The sequence below is a fragment of the Pagrus pagrus genome, assembly GCF_965226575.1.
Source record: "Pagrus pagrus genome assembly, chromosome: 24".
NCBI classification, from domain to species: domain Eukaryota; kingdom Metazoa; phylum Chordata; class Actinopteri; order Spariformes; family Sparidae; genus Pagrus; species Pagrus pagrus.
This window is the reverse complement of record NC_140206.1, coordinates 1,113,148-1,138,167: the sequence shown is the minus strand read 5'-3', so window position 1 is coordinate 1,138,167 and position 25,020 is coordinate 1,113,148. Positions and strand designations below refer to the sequence as shown.

The window sequence follows — 25,020 nt, the reverse complement described above, 5'->3', positions numbered from 1 at the left end:
AGGAGAAACTCTTTAAATTCAACTGATGGTTTTATCAGTTTTGGTCACGAGTCACTGTCATTAACTGACCGCACCTCGGAGGAAGGAGGCAGCCGGGCTGAAGCCTAACGGCGGCCGACACCTGCCAGAGACATGAGCGGCATCACTTTGCTCTCCACAACACAACAACACACAACGACGCACACAAAGACTGTTTCCTGTTTTAACTTTGGCATTAAGATGACCTGTAAATCAACCAGCGAGGACGGTGACGTCTTCTGTCACTGGATTTCTGTTGATTTAACTTTCTGAAGGCGTCTCTCGCTGTGCTGCAAACTCCTTCTTCCCTTCTCCTTCTTCTACTACCTATTGCCTGTGGATGTGTGTGTGTGTGTCTTACCTGTGTGTGTGTGTGTTTGGGTGTTTAAGCCACTTGTTCGCCGGTCCAGATCTCATTAGAGCGACTCTCAGCGCGACTCTCAACCACTCGAGGTGACGGCAGTTCAGTTCGCCTTTTGTTAAAGGGGAACGCCTTCGTTAAGAGAGTCCAGCGCTCATTAAAACCACACACACACACTCACACTCACACTCACACACACACACACACACACACACACACACACACTCACACTCACACACACACACACACACACACACAGAGGCCAGGACGCGGCGGACTCCGCCGGCTGTAATGAGAACGGGGCGGACTTCCACTCTGAGGCAATTAGCCGATAAAACTCCACACAAACACGCGGACGACGTACAGAAGAGCGTCCGCACGCAGACAAACAGCGTGACACGAACACGGGTCCACACAGGACCAGAACCAGTGTGTTCAGGTGTGTGTGGGCGGGACGAGGTCAGAAGTGTCACGTCGCCTCTCGACAACTTCATCATCGCCTTCGTCAGCGAGGAACCGACAGTTTCTCTCTCAGTGAATCTGAGAAAAACACAAACACATTAATGTAGTTTAGGATGCAGAACAGGAGACGCTGCAGCGATGTTAATGATTCTGAATCATATTCCAGCTCTGCAGTCTGACGATAACTCGCCGCACGTTACGTCACAATGTTACAGTCTGTGCATCTTTTCAATTAACTCAGTTCAGTTTCTTCTGACGGACCACAGACTCCTTCACGTGTCTGTAATCTGATTACACCCTCGTTTCTGTAACTTCATCGGAAGACAGTTACCTGTATTTGTATCCTGATTACACCATCCCATCACCTGTATTCTGTCGCCTGTATACAGGCTGGTGGCCCACCACTGAGTCCGGTTCTGCTCCAGGTTTGTTCCTGTTGGAGGCGGCTGTCGCTCAGCGCTCTCTGTGAATAAATGAATCAAGTGTGATCTGGAGTAAAACTCTAAATAACCGTCAGTGTTTCTAACTATGTTAATGTCTGACGTTTCTTGGAAAACAAACATTTCAGATGCCCCAAATCAGAGAGAGCCATTTGTCGTCTATCACAGTTTAATGAACTTAATTTTTTACATTTTATTTATATATTACATTAAATACTCTTACTTTACTTCTTCTTACCTTTTCTTCATTTCATATTTTCTCGTCTTGACTCAGAAGGATCGACTGCAACATGCTTCTGTTTCCTCCTCAGGAATAAATAAAGTATTTCTGATTATTTGATGTAAAGAAACAACATTTATAGAACAAATTAAATAACAAATTAATTAAAGACAGCCTTGTTTGAAGACGTATTAACTGCAAAAATGCCCAAAAAATACACAAATAAAACAGATTAAATCATTAGCTGATAGAAAATCAATGAATCGGCATCAGGTCCTGGAAACATTTAGCAGAAGACATTTTTTTAAACACTTTTGGTTTTTTTTGATCAGCTGTCAAATGATATATGACCACATCTTCAAATCTTTGACATACAGTGAAACAAAAGCCACGACTAAAATACTTGTGACGAGTATAATTTGTATTTGTTCAGTTTATAAAAAGTGTTAAACATTAGTGATCACTGCAGCAGCTGAATTTGGTGAAATGTCCCCTTAAAGAGTCAAATCTCAACATGATCATTATAACGAACTCTCTGAGGGGCGACAACCTGCACGAGGATGTGAAACAGGAAACACATGTGGCGATGAAGCTGCAGCCTCCTGCGAACACACATGAACCCACAGAGGAGACGCTGGCTGTACCGGCTGCTGATTGGTCGCCTCTCTCCTCTTCTTCTCCTCTCTTGAAGTGAGCGGATGCGTCCAGCTTTGTTTACAGAGGCTGTTGACGGCGCAGGGCTCCTCCGACATCTGCTCCACGCCGCTAATTAGCCGCTAATTACCGGAGAGAGAGGGAGAGGCTCGCCCGTGTCTCTGTCAAGCGGCTGACCGAGGCGCTTTGAAAACCAACAATCTAACAAATTAATTTCCTCCGACACAGCAGCCGAGCCGCTGGGACCGCAGACGCACCACAGAGGGTTTTTATTCCTGCTAAAGCTTTATTTACCCGCTGAAGGTTGACTGAGCGCGCGGCTGGTTCGCTGGGAGCTGCCCAGTACAAACATCTTACTGGTGACCGCCGAGCTGCTCCACTGGAGCAATTTGGGTGCTGAGCGTCTCGCTCAAGGCCGACGCAGAGGAGGTGATGCTCCACTGTCAGTGAGCGTGGAGAAGAAACCCAGCTCAGAGCGATTCACTAGAAAGATTAAGAGACTCTCACTTTAAAGGAACAGTTCACACAAAAGTGAAAATTCAACCATCAATCGGATGGAAAGTCGGGTGAAGATTCGTCGTCAACACAATAACCTGCTCAAAATTCAAACTGAGTCACTCGATTGTCGATCATGAAGTTTCTGTAATTAGCATTTCATGGTGGCTAACTATAAAAAAGTTGACGTGTCGGAAAATTGTTCCAAAGTTGAACTGATCTGCTGAAATTGATGAAAAGTTTAAATCGTTGCTGCAGACGCTGAAGCAGAAAACATTTAGTAGTTTCCTGGAAATGCTTTAAAGAAATCCAGCTGAATTTTGAGGTCATTAAAAAAGTTGCTGCTAAACAACTGAAGATGCTGTGGACAATATGTGAGACTTTCAGTGTAAAATGTAAAAAATTAACTAAAATGATCAACAGAGTGTGAAGAAATAACGTGTTTGACGTCTGTGTGTTGTGTTGCACAGATATCTCCTGAAGTTAGCATGCTAACCAGGTCCAGAGCTCGCCTTGTAGGCTAACTGAGCTAACAAGCTAACAGTCATGGATGTATTAACAGAAAACAATTAGCAGCAGCTAGCAGCTAGCCTGGTGTTAGCAAAGTAAAGTGACTCTGACCTGCAGAAAGTGGAAGTTAAGCAGAAACCACTAAATGTGTTGTTGTTTATTAACTGCTTGTTGGAAAACAGCCAAATATCATCATGAAGTCTTGTCGGGCTCATTTCAAATACACTCTGTTGTAATTATTGTGGTAATTTGGGGATAATTTCACAGAAATATTAAATATGTTGCTCTATCACCGCCTACTTACCCTTTACAGTTGAAGCCCCAAGTTACACAATTATTAAATCCACATTTCTGTTTATTTTGGTGATGATCTGCTGGTTTGCAGTCGAGTGCAGTGAAGATGACACGTATACTAAGTTCTGCCTTGTTTCTGTCCTACAACTTTAAATACCTCGTAGAAACAGGTCATCTGCCGCCTCCTGTTGAGAGAAGACGTTTGCATGTTTAAAGCGGCTGCAGCTCTGATGTGTCGTGTGAAATCAGCCGCTGAGCAGTTAATAGATCCCCTGACCTCCATCTGGACGACCTCCTACTGTAAGCGAACGTCTCCTCTCTGAGTCAGACTCTGATTCTGGCAGAAGTCTCGGACGGCGGCGTCTTGTTCCTGTAAGGAGCTGATTAGTGTCGCGGTTGTAATTGCCTCTCGCGGGGTTGCAGACGAGCGCGGGGCTGGGTGGTTTTGACAAGTCTACTCGTCCCCCCTCGGCGCCGGGCGCTTTGTAAGGAGTTAAATTGGATGGTTAATTCGGGTGTTATTTACCCTGTAATTCATTAGTTTCGCCCCGCCATTGGCAGCGGGCAGGCTGTAATTTCACGCTTCGCAATAAAAGATGTCTCATAATCTGCTTCATTTAGCAGCCAAAGAATTTAATGAAATTAACTGCGGCCCTAATTAAGACGGTGAATATTAAAGACCTGCTATCAAGGCTTTAACGAGGGTGACACGATCCGCCTTCCGCCGGATTGGAAAAATATCATTTCCCTGGGAAAGGTTGTCACTGCTCGGAGCCATTTTGGCCATGATGACATTTTTGTCATGCACACTAACCCCTGGAAATTAGATTTTTCGGGGGGCGGGGGGTCGAGGATGTGTTGGAGGGATGTCTCTCCCTTTTTAGTTTGAGAAATAATTAAAACAAGGAACACAGGCGTCAATCAAAGAGCATTTTTAGATCGTGCTCATTACGCCTCGGCGGCGGTGGCGGCGGCGGTCTCCACGGAGCGCTCGCGACAGTTTTTGTTTGGCACGGGGGCGTAGCTCGGAGCGAGCTGGAAGCGTCCCTGTGGTGGCTTTGTTGTGTTTGTGTGTTTGTTTGTGTGTGTTGTGTTGCGTACACTCGTCTGATGATAAGCTGGACAAAAGCGACCAGCGGTGACCCGAGGGTCTCACAGAGGAAGAGGACTCGTGTTTCCTTCACATCCTGTCTCTCTGTGGTCGTCAGAGTCGAGCGAGGGGCGAGGTTTTTTATCCGCTAATGAATTGAGACTGCTGAAGTAAGGTTTGGATAATTGAGTTTCTAATTAATTACCCAGAACTCTTATCAGATAAATCAGCTCCTCTTCAACCCCCCTCTTCTTCTGTGGTGTTTTATTTGATCTGGTCTGCGTCCTGCTCCCCTGGGCCTGCCCTTCGCTGTCCTTGCCTCATCAACGCCGACCTTGTCGTTGAGACTGATGCCGCTGTGTGTGATCTGATGTCAGTCGCTGGGTTTGTTCCCTTCGTTCTGGTTTGTACTGTTTACCTCCACCCTGGTCAACGTTTCACACCCGGCGGCCAACTTGTGTTTCCTCCGTCGCCCCCTGTGGTGGCTACATCAGGTCGAGAACCACATGGAAAGATTTAATGCTTTAAACTCGGAAACACTCGGAGAACAGCTCCTCCGAGGCTGTTCAGTCCTCTAGATGTGTGCTTTAATAGCAGGAGAGTGTTTTAAACATCTAAATCACAACCAGCTCTTCATGCTACAGCTGGAGTTTCATAAATATACATAAATATAAATATATAAATATTCAGGAATAAAATCCTGAAAATGACCAATAATCAGTATCAGCGGGGAAATATTGTACTTTATAAGTTCAAGTACCTTTAAACTGTAATTAAGTCCAGGACTTGAGTAAATGTACTTAGTTACATACCATCACTGCCCCCCGATACAGCAACATCTCAGACACCCTGGAATCACTGACGGGCACTGAAACCTGGTATTAAACGTGGTGTTATCTGTTTGTTGACTTTTGTGGTGAAATACTGAATATTTTCACGTCTCTGAAAATCCTTTAAAAGACACGATCTGGTAAAGAGTAAGCACCAGGTGTGGACATGTGATCACGTTAACGTGATCTGATGACGGGTCGCCATCGAAAATACTGAATTTTAAGGCGTCAGGAGTTAAAGATTGTATCTGATCTGCGTCCTGACTGACCGTCGAGCCAGCTGCTTTTTATTCACGTCACAGAAGACATCAAGACATTTTCAAACCAGCGACCATTTTGACTTTTCTCATTCTGTCACTTTGCTGCTGGGCAGAAGATCTCAGACTCTTCAGAAAATCGTAAACATGATTTATCGTTACCAACCGCAGCTCCGCCTTTATATCCTCTTTTCTGTCTCCTGTGATCGGACCTGCCTCAGTACAACCCAACACCTTCTCCTCTGTCTGAGAGGATGATGGATGACCTGCGATCGCTGCTCAGGCCGGATCAGATGGCCGCCGCGATAGAGGAGGCATCGTCCGGCTTCCCTCCCAGCGGCCGTCACCCCCCACTCTGCTGTCGTCGGGGGGTGACACCTCTAATTTAGCCTCCTGCTCTCGGGGGACGTCGAAGAACAAAAGTGCTGGAGATCATCCCGTTCTCTGGAGGGTCTTTTCCACAGATAGTGCCTCCCCCGTATCTCCTCCAAGATCCGCTGTCACTCCCTTCAAGAGGCCTGGGGAGAGTCCATTGTCTGAGGAAAATAGGGGTTGATTGAGTGATTAGAGAGTAGATTAGTCTGCGTCAAAAGGCAGGCCTTAAAAAACCCCTTTATCAGAGGATTCTTTGTTGTGGTGCTTGGATTCACACGATCGCGGCCTTTTTGTTGTTTTTAAGCGGAAAGTTTCTTCTTCCATCCAACATTTTCCTCCTCCAACATGTCCGACGTGTGACTGCTGCCGTCTTTCACCAGGCAGCCTCAGGTACGATGCCCGCGAACATTTTCAGATGCTAACGAATGACTTCATCTTTCGGCTTCCCTCGAGCGAGCGAGCGACCTTTTCTTAAGCACTACACCACAATACTTCACCGAGGCGACGCAGTGTCTGAGTATGAAAGAAGAGAGAGTGTGTCCGGGGGAGTTTTGTGTTTGGAGGGGACGTATAACGAGCATTTACATCTAATCGAAGACTCTTACGTCCCTCCTTCCTCTCTGGACATTCCTGTTTCCTTCCACTTGAACTTTGCCTCTTTGCTGTCTTCTGTAAAGACGACCCCACAGTTGTGAGTCTCAGTGATGCCCTTGGACGTTTTCGGATGCCTAACAAATGACTTCATCTCCTCGCCCCCCCAAGCTAGCGACCTTTTCCTAAGCACTACCCTACAATACTTCACCGGGGCGGGGAAGTGCCTCGGCACAGCGAGGAGAGAGTATATCTGAGGATGTATTTATCTCCCCACATCTATTTTCCCATGTGGAGACCTTGTGAGCTGTCATGGCTGCCACCCCCCCCCCCTCCCGAAGGTAAAATAAGAGGCGACGTGTGTGTGTCACGAAGCCCGGGGAGGTGAATAATGAAAGATATTACCCATCAGGAGGATTTCGACGCGGCGTTCAATTAGCCTTCCCCTCGAGCAAACTGATCGCTTGTCATCCCCAGGATGGATGGCCAAAATTAATTTGCTGACGTCTCCGTCCCCAAATACCAGGTTTGGATGGAAAAGTGTAAGAAATATTGGCTCACCCCTCAGTTTAGTTCAGCCCAGGCCTGCAGTGGTGGAGATCAACCGTCCACTTCAGCATCAGTCAAACATCCCAATGACCTTTTAGCTTCGTCTTTACTTTCACTTTCACTTGGAAGCTTTCTCCAGACGATTCTTCATTTAAACAAACCAAAGTAGGTTACAGAAAGTGGCAATTTAAGGAGGAGGAAGTCACCAGCTCGCAGCTCTGATGCTTCTTCAGCTCAGGTCTTATTTACTTACATACACACTTACTGTACCAGCATGTTGATGTCTAACTGAACTGGAGATGCAACTGTATTTGATGTCCAACAGCCTCTAACTGCTTTTCGCTGTTTTGTTCTTAATGTTTTTTTTGTTAAATTCAAATCTTGAGGTCTGTTGATGAGTTAAGATCAACATGTACTTTATTTTAATAAACAGCACAACAACACAGGCGACAAGAAAACACATTGCAACTACAGTTTTAATAATAAACTGTTATTGTGCGATTTATGCAGAGGTACAAGTACTTCATTACTGTCCTTCAGTAGATAATCAGGTATCTGTACTGTACCTGAGTATCTCTGAGACTTTCCCTCTCTACATCTGAACACAAACATCTGAACTTTCTCCTCCTCACAGCTTCAAAACAGCCTCGTAACTTTAGTTTGATGCATTTGAGGTGAATTATGGATTATTGTTATTTGGCGTCATCGCACGCCGCCTTCCCAACATCACGAGACTGATGTCGACCTATCAGAGCACATCACGCACGGCAGACGCAGCGAGACGAGACAAAGACGTAAGAAGACGTAAACAGACAGAGAGCTTTAACTTTAATAGTCTTTGAATTATATTAATATGACGTGAGCTTCAGTTAGCTTTGACCACAAATGTCCTTCAGAGGGAGACTTTGATACTCTGAGTACATGTCAGAGCCTGTACTCTATTACTTTTACTGGAGTAAAGAAGCTGAATCAGTACTTCTACTTTTACCAGAGTCTGTTTTTACACAAGTATCTGAACGTCTCCTGGAGGAGAGGATGTCTGGACTTTTCTCTTAATTCAGAGGCCAAACTGTGTTGAGTTCTGGAGATATAACCGGGTCATTGTGGGTCCATTTGTGTGATCGAACCTCACGTGAAGATCTCTTAATGATCCTCGTCTCTCTTCTCACTGTTACAACTCTGGAAATTTGTCTGTGAAATTGTTTTGATTGATTAAAATTGATCAACTCCCATGAGTCTGAGCTGACCTGAAGCTTAATTAATGACACCGTGAGCAACTCTCTCTCCCTCTCTCTCTCTCCCTCTCTCTCTCTCTCCCTCTCTCTCTCTCTCCCTCTCTCTCTCTCCCTCTCTCTCTCCCTCTCTCTCTCTCTCTCGCTCTCTCTCCCTCTCTCTCTCTCTCCCTCTCTCTCTCTCTCCCTCTCTCTCTCTCTCTCTCCCTCTCTCTCCCTCTCTCTCTCTCTCTCGCTCTCTCTCCCTCTCTCTCTCCCTCTCTCTCTCTCTCTCGCTCTCTCTCCCTCTCTCTCTCCCTCTCTCTCTCTCTCTCTCTCTCTCTCGCCCGCTCGCTCACTAACAGGCAGTAATGGATGATCAGCTGGCCTGACAGCTGCACGGCTGCCGGCAGCTTTCACTTCAGAGCAGCAGGAAGCTCGTCAAGTCGCGTTTAGCGCACCGTGGGGAACCCCTGTTGTTGTTGCTGCGACACACACACACACACACACACACACACACACACACACACACACACACACACACTGTTCTGCTTTGCTTCCTCCTGACATGAGCTGAAATTAGAGGAATCAGTGGAAACGCTGCAGCATCACTGAGCTCATCACGATGTAGAAGAGCAGCTTCTTTGTTGTTGATCTTCATCAGTCACTGATGATAAACAGAGCAACATGTCGCACATAGTTATGCAAGTTAAGTCGCCTCGGTGCATTAATTTATATCCCTGAGAGGCACGACCGTTTGCTGAAGCCGGGCTGCATTATCAAAGCCAAGCTGCATCACTGAAGCTAGGCTGCAAAACTCAATTTCAAAGTGATGATCGTCAGATAAGCAGAGCAGGTTCTTTAATGGTTTTTATTAGTTATTGATAGTTATTAAGCTGTATCACTGAAGCCAGGCTGTATCAATGAAACAAGACTGCATCATTGAAGCCAGGCTGCACCATTGAAGCCAGGCTGCATCGTTGAAACAGGCCTTCATTATTGAAAAAAGGCTTTATCATACTGTAGAAGCCAGGCTGCATTATGATGCCAGGGCGTATCATTTATTGGAGCCAGGCTGCCTCATTGAAGCCAGGCTGCATCATTTATTGAAACTGCAACTCTGTTTTCCTGTGTAGCTCCAGAAATGTTTTGTGGACGATAAATCCTCCCGAGGGGAACGTGAACGTCTGTATCAGATTTCGTCCAATATTTTCCTGATTCTGGTTCTGTTGTCGTCCCGTTTGGTCCACTGTCAGTTCTGAGCGTCTTCAGGAAGACATTTTGGACGTGGACAGATTTGTCTCATTTGTTCCGTGGCTCAGCGGCACTGCCTGCCTTCGCCTCCCCTCTCTGTCAGTCTGAGGCCTTCCTTCCTGGCGTTATGTCACCGCCAATTACGCCAAATGTGCCGTCACCGGCGGCGAGGCTGACCCGGGGCCCGCCGCTCTGTCCCACCGCCACCGACCGCCTTAATGAAAGCTGAGCGGTCGGGGCAGCGGAGAGCAGGCTTCTGTCCATCAGCCGACCTGTCCATCTCACCCCCCTCCCTTCTCCGTCTTCTTCGGTGGTGCCTGTGACTCCCCCCCTTCCTCCCTTCACGGCTGGACTCTATTAATATCCTCTGTCGGAGTGTTAATGTTGTAGAGGTCCAGTGAAGTGACACGCGTGGCAGCGCGGCTGTAATTGCTAATCAGCGGACAGTTTTATCCCCCGCTCTCCCCCCACGTCTCCCCCCTCTGTTTGATCTCAACTCTTTCTCCCATTTCCATCCTCTCTCTCTCTCTCGCCTTCTCTTTGACCTTCTTGCTCTCTCTCTCTCTCTCTCTCTCTCTCTCTCTCTCTCCCTCTCTAACCTAATGAATCCGGCTCAAATGAAGTGTGGGCGGGCGAGCGGGCGGTCGCTCGGCCTAAACGGTCAGTCAGCCGCAGCTGATGTGCGTAGGAGAGAGAGAGAGGGAGAAGAAACGAGTCAGACAATTAAATAACTGCTGATTTCCCTCCATCTTGTCTCCTCTCGCTGCTTTCAGCTCCGCTGCAGATCTCTGATGTTAAAATGTTGTTTTGTGGAGATGAACTCGTGTTTAATCCGTCTTCTGGCTGCGAGCTCGTTATCTTCGCTCCGAAGCGTCCGAACGTCGCTCAGCAGAATCGAGATGTTGCACAAATAGGACTCATTTTGTACAATGTGTGGCCAAAAGTATGTGGACACCCCTGGTTTTTTGGGTCTGAGGGTGTTCTTCACGGTTCAGTTCGTCTTCATCCGGCTTTGTGTCTCCTGAACAAAACCAGTTACTTACAGAAATGTTTGTCCCAGTTTGGAGTGGATGAACTTGACCTAGGGCTGAAAAATGTATCACGATATAAGTGGTTCATATCAGTCGATATCGATAATTATTGATTTTTTTTTTAAACCTATTTGAAATGAGGACCAGGAGAAAAGAAGGCTGAATTTAAATACTTTTATTTTAAACGTAACCATAAACCTTTAAAAACAGGTCAACAGAACTATGACAAACAGTCAAATAAATAAACATACTGGTCAAGCACGTGAATTAGATTCTTGTATCCAGACTTCTCAACTGTTCTGAGCGGTACCATTTGTTGATGGGCTATAAATGAGAAAACATCTGTGCAAGTTTTCAGTGCCACCATTTATTTCCAGAACAATGGTTTCAAAAATAACAATAATTTAAAAAAGCAAACGCCTGGCATCTTCATTTTCTGCACCAAGAACAACAAAAGTAGCTCTGGAAGAAAAAAGAAAATAGAGCTGGTTTATTTATATTATATTATTATTATGGCCCGAGCAGGGAACCTGCAAGGACCCTATTGTTTTTGTAGTGATCATTTTTTGTCCCGAATGATCACATTTTTCACTGCCTGAACATGCCCCAAAACTCAGCAAACCTGGAATATATGTCCCACCTGGCGAAAAATTTTATAATCTGTTGTCGTTGTGAATTTCCATCACTAGGTGGCGCTATAATCAAGGAAAGTGCGTTTTGGCTAATAACTCCCACGTACTTTGTCGCATATCAACACGTTCAGTGAATTGTGCTGAATCTCCTGATGTAGGCCACGCCCATATTTTTCGCTAGCTCGCGAAATGTCGCAAACCTACTTTTTCACACTTCTCCTAGGCAATTTCACCGATTTTCCCTGAATTCTGTTGAATCTCGTGATGTAGGCCATGCTAATTTGTAAGACTTGTTTTTTACGTTTTGTATCTCTAAATATTTTTTTAAAAATTTATTGTTTTTTATTGATTTTTATATGTAAATATTAGCATGTTAGCTCAATAGCTTCCAGGTCATGTGATCAATTGACTCAAAATCTTTGTGGGATCATGTAACTTCACTGGCTGCATGAGATACGCCTCTTGATTTTACGTTTTACATCTCTAAGTATTTTTTATTAATTTTTATTAGCAAATATTAGCATTTTAGCTCAATAGCTTCCAGGTCATGTGACCAATTGACTCAAAATCATGTTGGGATCATGTAACTTCACTGGCTGCATGAGATACGCCTCTTGTTTTTACGTTTTACATCTTTTCATATTTCTTATTAATTTTTATTAGCAAATATTAGCATCTTTAGCAAATATTAGCATGTTAGCTCAATAGCTTCCAGGTCATGTGACCAATTGACTCAAAATCATGTTGGGATCATGTAACTTCACTGGCTGCATGAGATACACCTCTTGTTTTTACTTTTTACATCTCCACATATTTTTTATTAATTTTTATATGCAAATCTTAGGCACAAATTCAGCCTTGAAAGTCCTTAAATAGTCTTAAATTTCATTTATCCATTTTAAATCTGTTTTTGTCTAAATGAGTTCAGTTTTTCCACATTATTGATGTCGCTAATCTTTAAATCTACCACTGAACTGAATATCATCTGCTGACAACATGCAGATCAACCTCACATCTCTTCACACTGGATGGACCACACACTTGTCTGAGATTCGTCTTTAAATGAGTCTTAGATTTGTTCTTAAAATGATCTTTAAGAGGTCGTGTGTTGGTTTGTTTGGTCAACACTTACTTTGGAAAAAAATTAAAATGTCCTTGTGTTGATTTCATATTGTTGTCACCTTCAAGACGCCAGAACTACACAATGTTTGATTTTTGTTGGACCATTTCTTTACTGTTTTCCTAAAGAAAAGGTCCCTAACGTAGACGACATGATTATTTTTCATGATGCGTCGGCAGCGTGTTGATGGCGTGGTTTGTCTCTGCAGGGCATGTTGCTGAAGAGAAGCGGTAAATCCCTCAACAAGGAGTGGAAGAAGAAGTACGTGACGCTGTGTGACAACGGACTGCTCACCTACCACCCCAGCCTGCATGTAAGACACACACACACACACACACACACACACACACACACACACACACTCACACACTCACACACTCATTACTAACCCTCTCTGATTGCTTATTAGACTCCAGTGCTCTGCCAGCCTGCACTGACCTCCATCTATCTGCTGCTCTTCATCTCTCTCCTGTGAGTGTGTGTGTGATGCCAGAAACTGTCTGGCCACACACACACACACACACACACACACACACACACACACACACACACACTGAGTGTTGATGGCTTGTGTATTAATTAGGACTCGTCATCTGTTTGCCCACGTCGGCGTTGATGATGTGAATATCAGCTGTAATGTCTCTGCTAATTGCCCCGGCTCTCTGCCCTGTTGGCACAATATCCTGCCCCGACGCTGCTTTATTACCACTCACACACACACACACACACACACACACACACACACACACACACTCTTGTTGTGTCCCTCCTCGTGCTGACTCTCTCTCTGTCGGCGGCTCGAGGCGTCGTGTTCGACAGGTTTCCTCCTCGTGTTTTGTGTCAGCGACAGGTTCTTCACTCACTTTCATTCATCAATCATGTTTATCAATAACACCATTAATGATTTTGTTTTCAGAGAACAAAATTAGTTTAGTTTTGTGAATAACATGCAGCTTTTAGTTTTAAATATAAAAAATAAACAAACAACGTCGCCATAAAATACACAGTGACTTTTTGATGTCAATAATTGAATTAATTGATTAATCTATCAGCAGAGAATTAGTCGTTAAACATCCTGATGGTTGATTAATTGTTTTGAGTCTATTTCTTATGGATAAAAAAACAAATATTAGCTTCTGATATCTAAGAAATTGCAATTTTGACTTTTTTGTACGTCACTATTTAAAACGTTCTCCTCCTTAAATGTGTTTATTTTATGTTTTTAATTTTTGTGTCGTTCTAACTTGAATATTTGAAACAAAATATTTTAAATGTCAATTTTCCAAACCGTCCTCGTTTTTACAAAATATCTCTACTTTCTAAAAACGTTGTAAAATTGTCCCCAGTCTCCAGAAACATCTTCACTTTTTAAACCTTCTCCGTCTTGAATGTGTTTATTTTCTGTTTGTCTGTTTTGTGTATTTGTAACGTGAATATGAATATTTTGAACAAAACATTTTAACGTGTAATGTTTTTCAGATTTTCTCAGATTCATCCTCTTTATTACAAAACATTATGTAAAAAAAAATGTCCTCACTTTTAAAACACGTCTCCAGTAATATTTTATCTTTGTGTCACTTTAAAGAAAAACATCTAAATATTCTGACTATGAAAAATATTTTTATATATCTATATTGTCAAAAAATGATCTTACTCATAATAATTTCTATTTTTGATAAATGTCCAAATATTTCAAAATGTCGTCACTAAACCAAAAATATCTGAGTCGCTCCACAGAAACGTTTCAACTCCAAATATAAATAATAAAAACTGTCCTCACTTTATAAACGTTGTTTAATAATTAAACTGTCACGCAGGAGAAGAAACATTCGTCTCCTCGTCTAAGATCATTTTCACTCTGGTTCATTTATATTGTTTAATCAAAGCAGTGAAAATAAAAACTAACGGCTGAAAATCTTTAATTTTCTCTCACGAACTCAAAGAAAAACAGAAAATCTTCTTCTTCATTTATTAATAATCCTGCATGAAACATCTGTGATTATCAGTCAATCAGCAGTCAGTCCGTCACTGCAGCCGCTGACAGTTTGACTGTTTACACTCAGCCTCCTCGTCTTCAGCCGGTTTGAGCAAGGCACTCCTGCAGCCGCGGGTTGTCGGTTTGATTCCCTCCGCTCACGCCTGAGAATCACTTCACCAAACTGCACACGTCCATCAGCGATTAGAGCAGCTGATGCAGTAAATTAGTGTTAAAACTCATCACTTAACACGTAAACACACACACACACACACACACACACACACACACAAACCCCCTCCAGCACCACAAAGCCAGGTTTCCTGAGCGCGTTGCATCTGCAGCTCAGGCGTCAATTAGCGTGTTTGCGGAGGCTAATCGAATGAAACTCAATCAGCGCCGCTAATTGCCCGACTATGTGCAAAGAAATCACATTAATGCCGCTAATTAAGTGGATGGCAATAGATGCCACCTAATTGGCAAGAAAAGTCTCCTCCGAAGTGACGAAGACGAGGCCAAAACAAGGCGAGAGAGCAATTAGGCTCCTCTCAGAGAGCTCGCGTTCTCAGCGAGTCCGAAGGAACCGCACAGAAAGGACCGGTTTGTAAACGTGGTTCTGTTCAAGTGAACGGCAGCCGAGCCAGCAGAAGTATCAGTGAGTAAACTGAACTCACTTTGTAATAACGAGCTGTGCCTGATCGTCTTGTTTGTGTTCTGTGTGCTTCTGACTTCCTGTTTGTGTCGTGATGTTCAGGCTGCGTTCCTCCGCCGCGTCTCCGATCTGCTCTCACTCCTCCGTCACCTCCATCACGTCCTCCCTAATGTTTCTTCTTCTTCTCCTCCTTTATCTGCCGCCTCTCCTCGGCCATCGATCGTGTTTTTGGACGAGCTCGCTCTTTATGGATCTGTGTTTCCCCCGTGTCAGCAGTATTCAGAGCTCTGTTCAGGCGCCATTTTTCACACCGACGCCACCGTTTACACATCCATTTATACCGACACACACACACACACACACACATACATCTACATACACACACACACACACACACACACACATCTACACACACAAACACATCTACATACACACATCTACACACACACACTCTGTACTTAAAGTCATTCAAACAGCCATAAACACACTTTGTTTCTTTTACACTCATAAACTGACACACACACACACACACACACACACACACCACCTGCTGTCGGTGTGTTTGGTCGACACACACATCCGTCCTGGACGTCGCTGCGTGGCGTGGACGATCGGGCCGATGATGAAAGCTCCCCGATGCAAATGGAGACTCAATTACCTCGGTCAATCTGTCGGAGGGGAGTGTGTGTGCGTGTGTGTGTGTGTGTGTGTGTGTGCGTGTGTGTGTGCGTGTGTGTGTGTGCGTGTGTGTGTGTGGAGGTTTACCCAGCGGGCCCCTGGCTCGAGGGCTCTCCGGTGGCTTGTTAAGACGCCGTCGAGAGCACTTGGCTTTGAATTGGCCTTTTGTCAGCCGAGCTGCCAGAGGGAGGCGGGAAACACTAAGAGTGTGTGTGTGTGTGTGTGTGTGTGTGTGTGTGTGTGTGTGTGTGTGTGTGTGTGTGTGTGTGTGTGTGTGTGTGTGTGTGTGTGTGTGTGTGTGTGTGTGTGTGTGTGTTGTAAGATTGCGCTGTAGTAAACCCATCTCTGTGAGGACAGTTAGTTGTGGAGGCGACGCTGAGGCTGTTCAGGTGATTGTTAACATGTTAAAAATAAACTGGGAGACTTTCTGTTCACAAACCAGATTTATTTTATATATAATATATATTTACTTTTCATCACACGTTCAAGCAGCCGGACCTGTGAAGGTTCAGAAATATTCTGATATCCTGACTCTTAAAAATGTCCTAGTTTAGTTTAGTTGTAAAAAATGTCCCCAGTTTCCATAAATGTCCTCAGCCTGTAAATCAAAAGCTGCTTCCAACAGTGATAATAACTGTGGAAAATGTCTTCATATTTAGAAAACGTCCATTCTTTACTTATTCTTTCTTTCTGTCTCCGAGTCTTTGTGAAAGTGAGGCTACTTCTTCTCCAAAACTGCGGTCGCCTTTGCAAAAAAATCCTGATGTCCCCCAAAGTCTTAAAAAAATGTCGTTTCTTTCTAGAGACTTTCTTTTTCTGGAAAACATCAATTTCTAATATAAAAAATGTCCTTTATCTCTTAACACTGTCCTCGCTTTCTTAAAATGTCCTCGCTCGTGCAAAAAATCCAGTTTCCCAAACAAAAGTCTTGACTGACTGAAGATGTCTTCACGGTATAAAATGTCCAGCGTGTCCTCGTCGTTGTCTTAAAGGTTCGGTCCTCACAGAGACGGCGGTCCAGCAGCGCTGTCTCTCAGAGGTTTTAATCCGGCCCAGCGGGTTGTGGGATCTTTGTTTCTCCCCGTCTCCTTCATGTTGAAGAGGAGGCCGACCTCCCACAATGCCCTGCTCCTCTCGGGTCACCGCCGACACTCCACCCGGCTCAGAGGAGAGGGGGGGTGGATTTAACAAGCGCCTCTCGTCCGTCATTAACACTTCTACTCGTCTTTTCATTCGCGCCTCTGATCCGCCCCATTCGGACCGGAGGAGAGCTCATCGTCGGGGGGCGTCCGGTCCGAGGCGTCCAGCAGCGCCCGGTCGAGTTTCGGGCGTGTCAGCGAACGGGCGGAGCCAATCAGAGCTGGCGTGGTCCGCCACTTCATCGCCGCTTTGAGGGATTAGTGTGGCTTTTTTCTGTTCTGATTTAGCTGCTTTGTTATCCAGATGAAACCCTCTCCACACACAGAGCCACGCACTCAGGACGAGTCTCTGCTTTTTAATCTTTATTTAAAAACAGTCAACAACAACAACAACAACAACAACAACAACAGCTTCTTAACACTTTCTCAAAATTGTGTTATTTGCAAAAATGTCCTCCCGAAGTTTCCTCAATAATATTTAATCTTTGGTAGAAGAAGACACATCAGGACAAACCGGTCGTTGATTTAATCAGAGATCGTCTCAAAACATCTGATTTACATTTCATTTATTTCTGCGTCTTTTTAGTTCTTTGATTAAAACGATTATTTTTTATAATTGATTAATTTGTGTGTGAAATCTGTTGAGAAAAACATCTGATCATGCAGACCGTCCTCTGATTGGTCAGCGGCTGTTTTTACTTCCTGTTTTCTGTGACGTCACACTAGAAGAAGGTTCAGCAGCTGCTGTAGCTTCACAAACATCTCGTGTCAGCAGATCTTCAGTTTTCAGCTGCCGTGTTGTTTCTACGTGTCGTGCTGACAAACAGGAAGTGACGTTAATGTGAGACCGCTCTGACCGTCTGTCCCTCAGGACTACATGCAGAACGTCCACGGTAAGGAGATCGACCTGCTGAGGACCACGGTGAAGGTGCCGGGGAAGAGGCCGCCTCGCGCCGTCTCCACCTGCGCCGCCGTGCCCAGTCCCAAAACCAACGGGCTGACGAAGGACATGAGCAGCCTGCAGCTGGGACAGACTCCAGGTACGTCTGAGTCAGACACAGCAGATCAGCCTGGAGGACGCTGCTCTCCACCTGAAGGAAGACGTCGTAAAACAAAAGGTGGAGAGAAACAAGCGCTCCTCCATGCCCCCCCCCACACACACACACACACACACATAAAAGCAGCTCTTATGAGGCGGCTAAATCAAACACACACTGCTTCACACACACACACACACACACACACACTGGGAGCACACAGGGATCCAGGAGGCCCGAGCTAATAGCATGAATATTCAGTGAGCCGTACTCCATGTACTAATTATTGTCATGAATATTAATGCAATCAGAGTCCTGGCTCCACTCAGCCAGCACCAAGAAATGAGCTGTAATGAGAGAGTGAGGGAGGGGGGGGAGGCGGGGGGAGGGGGGGGAGGAGGGGGGAGGAGGGGGAGGCGGGATGATTCACCCGGCTGTTGGAGCACGCAGCCTCTCACCAACTCAAGGGTTTGATTTAAGCAGCCAGCTTGGAAGAAGCTGCCTTTTATGGTCCTCTCATGTTCCTGTGTGTGTGTGTGTGTGTGTGTGTGTGTGTGTGTGTGTGTGTGTGTGTGTGTGTGTGTGTGTGTGTGTGAGAGAGATATTTTCACGGACATGAGAGACAAAATAATCCCAGACGTCCTGATCGTTTGTTCCACTTCCTGTTTTTAGTCCCCTTAACTTCCTGTCACCGTTGCTGCGGTAACCGTTTTTTTCCAGTTTTGCTCGTCAGAATTTTTTTTAAGTGAAACCGGTTTGATTTTAAAACAACCGGACTGAACCCACCTGTCAGGTACCAGCATGCAGCTAGTTAGCATCGTGGATCCAACAGCGTTGGAGGCGGAGCCACGTTAAACTTCCCGGACCTAGTTTATACTTATATACTTTCAAGTATGTACTTCATGTACTTAAATACTTCTAAATGCAGTAAATATGTAGTATCTACTTGTATACTACCAGTAAATACTTTATGTACTTCCACATCTTGTCCTTTAAGCTACTTTTAATTCTTTCTGCCACGTCCACACAGGATTAATGTGTTGTAACTCAGGTACAGGTGAGTTTTAAAACGAGCAGCTCTAAGAAATGAAACATATTGATTAGATATTGGAACATCTCCAGGTTCTTGAGCAGTATCGTGTAAACCCTCCATCCTGTCTCAGGTACGGTGACCACGAGCACGTCGGTGTCTCAGATGGCGAGCGGCGTCAGCTTGGTGTCGTTCAACAGCCGCGGTCTGGAGGGGATGCACCAGCGCTCCTACTCCGTGTCCAGCGCCGACCAGTGGACCGACGCCACCGTCATCGCCAACTCCGGAGTCAGCACAGGTAAACAACACAAGCACAGTGACCTGGGTCTGGTTCTGAGGACTGTGGACGAGGAGACGCTCATAATAAAACAAGATCGGGTCCACACGCGCAGCTCCGCTGTAGGCAGCCTGCTGGGTTCATAGGGCCTCAGTGCGCAGCTCTGCAGGGGAGCCTATCATTTGTCTCCCATTGATCCAGCTGCCAGACCTCTAATGCTGCCTAACTGTTTGTCAAGCTAATGGCCACACACACACACACACACACACACAGCGAGATGCTAAGACTGACAGCTGTCAGGCCGTGTGTGTGTGTGTGTGTGTGTGTGTGTGTGTGAGTGTGTGTGTGTGTTGCCGTGACAATAAGCTTGACTGACAGCTCTGTCGTCAGCGTCGTGCCCTCCAGCCCTCCTCAAATAACGTTTAAAGCTGTGAAATGCTTTCAGTGGACTCCCAGGGGCCACGCACACACACACACACACACGCACACGCACACACACACACACACACACACACAGTTTACACAAGTCAGTTACAATTTGTCTCATCAGACACTTTCAGCTCCTGGTGAAGCCCAAATCAGACCTCAGAGTGTCTTCATGACACGAGCACCAGAAGAGTCCGACACGTCGTCGTGGTTCTGTATTTATTCTGAACATTTGGGTTCGTAACCAGATCAACAGGAGCGTCTCCGAGCTTCACTGTCCTGAACGTTACTGAAAATCATTCATGTGTTGATGTGGTGGCAGCTTCTCCTGGAGCCGACTGTGTTCACTGTCGTATCGATCGGATCAAACCCAAACTGTACCGTGTCAGACTTTATCAATAAAGCATCTTCCTGCTCGGGTCCACATCCGGTACAGGTCCGTAGGGTCGGCGCTGTGGGGCGAGCGAGGCTATCAGCGGAGGGAGTGGACTCTCTCTCTCTGCCCTCCACTGTTCGCGGCCGCTGACAGCTGTGACTAGCGGCAGAATAAAATAACATTCAGCTTCCATCAATATCACAGCGCGGCGGCGGCACTGACATGGGCGGTGTGTGTGTGTGTGTGTGTGTGTGTGTGTGTGTGTGGGGATGGAAACACATGTGCACAAAACACACACGTGTATACACACAAGCGCTCGCCGGCCGCCACGTCCCCGCGAACGGCAGACAGCCCCAAGGACGGCCATAACTTATTTTACAATCGTTTAGTCTCAGCTCAAGTGGAAAATGTGACAACTTATCTCTGCTGACAAGATGCCGTCCCCGAGAGTGCAATTAACCGCCGTGGATTAACGGCCTCCCCATCTGCACGCCGCGCTCCATCCACGTCACCCCACCCCCACCTGCACCTCCACCCTGAGCCTCGAGACTTCCTCCTGCTTCACTTTCCCTGCGTCCCTCACTGATCTCCTCCCTCCACCCTGAGAAACCGGAGCAGCACTTCCTGTTGGCTGCAAGCGTCTGTATACGTGCTAACTTCAGCAGCAGTCATGTGGCGTGATGATGTCAGTAACTCAGCTGATTGTCTCACAGACATCTAATATCTAATAGGTTGTATAATGTCTGTTTGTCCTTCAGACACCGGCCTGGGGGACTCGGTCTGCTCCAGTCCCAGCATCTCCAGCACCACCAGCCCCAAGATGGAGCCGCCGCCGTCGCCGCACGCCAACCGCAAGAAGCACCGCAGGAAGAAGAGCACGAGCAACTTCAAGGCCGACGGCCTCTCTGGTACTGCGGAAGGTAACACCATCTCCCCTCCCCTCGCCTCACACTTTCCCCGCCCAGGTCCGACAGCTAAATGCCTCCCCCTGAAACAAGTCGCTGAAAACCTATTCACATACATCCAGATACCTTAAACACCTTCAGGTTTACTGGTATATACTTCAGAGTGTGTACTTAATGTACTTATATTTCCAAATCCTGCCAGTTATCCATATATTTGCATACTTTTCACATCTAAAGACACAGTACATAAATGTACTTCTAAGTATTTATATACTTGAATAGCTCAATATGTCTGATGATGTACATACTTCCAAGTATCTACAGATACAAGTACTTCAGAATAAGTGTAACAGGTTTCCCTCTGAGACGTTGAGTCCAGAGAAGAAGCCTGGCGCTGTTCATCTGGGACCCGGGTCGGGAAACGCAGTCATGTGACCGTGTGAGACTCCCGACCTCCGCTGTGAGGGACGGATCTCCTCCTCATCTCATTCTGTCGGCCCTTCATCTCTTCACCCTGTGATTGTCTTCTTCTTCTTCTGTCTCTGCTGTGACTGAATCAGTTTGTAACATAACCTTCTCCGCGTGGTCGCCGCTGTGAGACGCACAGTCTGAGTGTCCGTCAGTGACTCGGTCTGAACCACGCGACAGGTGTGTTGGTGTTAGGACGCAGGGAGCAGACAGGAAGTTCATGTTCCTCGTAAAGGTAGAAGGTTCTTAGAAGGTCGGAAAGGTTGTGATTTATTTAACGAATTTGAGAGAAGAAACGAAAAGTCACGGGTCAAATACTTCTGGTGAGTTTATCGTCTTCTTGAGGTACATGAGCGGACAGAGTCTCACTGGGCCGGACGATTGGACAATCTCAGGTCGTGATCCGTCTTCAAGGCGTCCACAGTCGGCTGGTCGGGCAGATCGTGGAGGTCGTTGTACTCGTCCTCTTTCTTCTGTCTCTAAGCGACTCGCAGGTCCACACTGCCTGAACAAACTACGAGTGGTGCAGCCAGGCGATTGGCCGAATCACTTCTCATGGCGTATAGAGAGGCGAAGTCCCGCCCCCTCTGGTCATCAGCGTCCTGCTCAGGGATTTGAACCTCTAACCTCGGTGATGTTCAACACTTTGGGATGGATCAGAGCTGGAGAGAGGAGAGGTTTGAGTCAGAACGCCATGAACGTTGGTGAACACACACTCTGACACACACACACACACACACACACACTCTCTCTCTCTCTGGCTGGTTGAACAGATGTGGCGGCAGCAGCAGATGTGTAATGTTCGTCTCTCCATCACGGAGGCATCAAGCAGCTGACAGGGCAAGTGGCTGTCTGAGTGACGGATCGACGCTCCGCCTGCTCCCAGCTCTCCTCCTCTCATGTCTTTCCTCTCCTTCGCTTCCCTTTGTTTGCTTTTTCTTCTTCTTCACCCTCTTTTAGGTCCATTTTCTGTCCTCTTGTCTCTCCGTTTCCTTCTCGTCGTCTTTCTCCCACCCGTCCCTTCTCTCTTCTCTTCCCTTCCTGCTTTTATTACTTCTTGTTTTATTTTTCTTCGTTCTCCTCGATTCTTCTCCTTTTCTTTATCCTCTCACCATTCTCTTTCCTTTTCTCTGCTCTCTCTTTTTTTCTTTCCATCCCTCCACATCCTCCTCTTCTTCCTTTCCTCTCTTCTTCCTTTCCTTCCTCTCACTTCTTTCCCTTCTTTCCTCTCAGTCTCCTCCTCTCCTTCTCTGATTTGTTATCTTTCTTCATCTCCATCCTCTGCTCATGTCTCCTTCCCTCCTCCTCTTCACACTCTCCATCAGCTCGTCGTTCCTCCTCTTCCTCTCCGTGACCATTTTCTTACAAACACTCCTCCTGAGCTTCGGCTCGCCCCCCCATTAGTCAGCCGGAGAGGCTTAAGTGAAATATTATAAATAATCCACCGTATTGAAATCTTTTATCAGCTGTGTCACTTTCATTATTCAATAAGCGATTAGTAACAGTCTTCCCAATTTAGCCATTAAGCACCGAGCGCGCTCGGCCGGCCGCCGGCTCGCCGCCTGTCACGGCGGGCGGGCAGGTGAAGTATCTCCGTGTCAGAGCGAGGCTCGGGGTAATTCATGAGGGGGAACCGCCCTCTGTGGCCGAGCTCCCCCAGGTAGGACCGCCACACACACACACACACACACACACACACACACACACACACACACACACAGCGCTGGAGTCCGCTCAGGCTGCCTCACGGCAGCAGTGTGGTCCTCCTCCTCTTCACCACAGTCGTCGGGCTGAATGACGTGATGTTACCTTCACTGCTCAAATGTCAACATGACGTCACGTCCTGTGTTCTTCAAACACTGAAGATGGAGGACGAGAGGACGTTCAGCTCTCTGCAGGGTCGAAATACACTCTGACCTGTTGTTGAGAACTATTTTATATTTAGCCTTAGCTGTTGGTTGGCAGGAATTAAAAATCTATATTTTTGACATTTTATCTACTGAACGATTATGTGATTAATGGTCTCGTCTCGGTCTTCTGGGTGTTTGGAGTCAGACTTGTCTTGTTGTTGTTGGTGTTTCAGCTCGTACTCAGTTTGACTCATCTCATGTTTTAAATAGATTAGATTCAGTATTTTAATAATCAATTCATCTTTTTTGTCAACAAAAATCGTTTCTGTCCAGAAAAATATGAAGATTTGAGACTTTTCTCGTTATTTGATGTGGCAGCAAACTAAATATCTCCATGTTTTGGACTAAACATTTGAAGACGTACCCCTTCACTGATTATTTTATTTATGTTTACATAGATTTATTGTTAATATAGAATAATTGTAGTAGAAGTTAATCGCACTCCTTTTCATCCCTTTGCGTTAGAAACACACACCTGTGTCAGGTGATCGCAGCCTCCACGTCAGCCCCAGCTCTTGTTAACTAACCGTCGTTTGATACTCTCCCTTCATCCTGGAGCTTTGAAGGTTGACCTGCAAAATACCTTCACACACACACACACACACACGCACGCGCACACACACACACACACACACAGGGCTTCAGGTATTTGAAGTGGCCTCACACAGGTAGCAGCAGGATCCCTGAACACATTCCTGGCTGCGAAGAGTTTTTGTGTTTGCGAACGCTTTGATTCCTCGACCAAGAAACTCACAACAGGTGGAGCTGAAAGAGAGTGTGTGTGTGTGTGTGTGTGTGTGTGTGTGTGTGTGTGTGTGTGTGTGTGTGTGTGTGTGTGTGTGTGTGTGTGTGTGTGTGTGTGTGTGCGTGCGCACCTGCAGCTCGTCGCCTCTGACTGCTTCATTGTGAACATGAATTCCTTTAAAGTTAATCGGCGTTAATCAGGAAGATGGACGCCGCTCGCCATCGCAGGTCGATCTGGGTCAGCGGGGGTCAAACAGGTGGAGACAAAGAGGAGCTCTGTGGAGCAGAGTCCAGGTGGTCCGGTGGACACCTGACGTCAGGAGCTGATCAGTTCATTTATGACTTTATAGTTTTATCCCTCTGATGCATCAGTTTTCTAAAGCTTGTTAGTTTTTGAAACATTTAAAGAAAATAAATGAAATAAATGCTGATTAATTAGATTTATTTTAAAGTGTAAGTGTCTGGACCTCCACTGGTGTTTCTGCTGGAAGGACACAAAGAAACACATGATCCTCACATACTGATTTTACATCACATTTATTTAGTCACGTCTACATTTCAGAATATTCAGAGTCGAATAATTAAAAGTTAGCTGCACATATTGAGTTTTATATTCTCTCTACGTCTCCGCTCCTCTTAAATAAATAGAGGCTTTGTCAGAAACAACAAACTATCAAATATTTATTGTTTGTACGCAATTAAAATATCAATAACGGACGGCAGGATAAAAGTGTGTGAAATATTTTCTGGCGAGATACAAACCAACATGAACCTGTAGGTTGGAGATATTAATGCTTGGCGGGCTGCGAGCAGGCGGCAGCTTCAGTTTTCCCTCCTCACACTCAGGGATCCAACCTGTGACCTTTTCTAAAGCGACTGATTCATTTCTAGATGATAATGTTCCTGAGATCGGCCCCCACAGCGCTCGGCAGCTTCAGTGTATTTGACTCATTTTAAAATGGACAAACCCTCTCTGAGCGCTCGCCTCGCCTCCTGCCGACGAGGGAAA

At 45.9% G+C, this 25,020-nt stretch overlaps 1 protein-coding gene across 5 annotated transcripts in view; it reads left to right on the top strand.

The window, feature by feature from the left end:
- agap1 (ArfGAP with GTPase domain, ankyrin repeat and PH domain 1) overlaps positions 1-25,020 on the top strand; it is a 139,880-nt gene that overhangs the window by 84,117 nt on the left and 30,743 nt on the right. For 4 of the 5 annotated variants that reach the window (XM_084347659.1, XM_084347658.1, XM_084347655.1 and 1 more), the window contains 4 exons: positions 12,603-12,707; positions 17,710-17,878; positions 19,039-19,203; positions 20,743-20,904. In XM_084347659.1, the coding sequence (XP_084203785.1) occupies positions 12,603-12,707; positions 17,710-17,878; positions 19,039-19,203; positions 20,743-20,904 (601 nt within the window). The remainder of the gene's footprint in view (positions 1-12,602; positions 12,708-17,709; positions 17,879-19,038; positions 19,204-20,742; positions 20,905-25,020) is intronic. The other variant, XM_084347656.1, reaches the window with a different exon arrangement.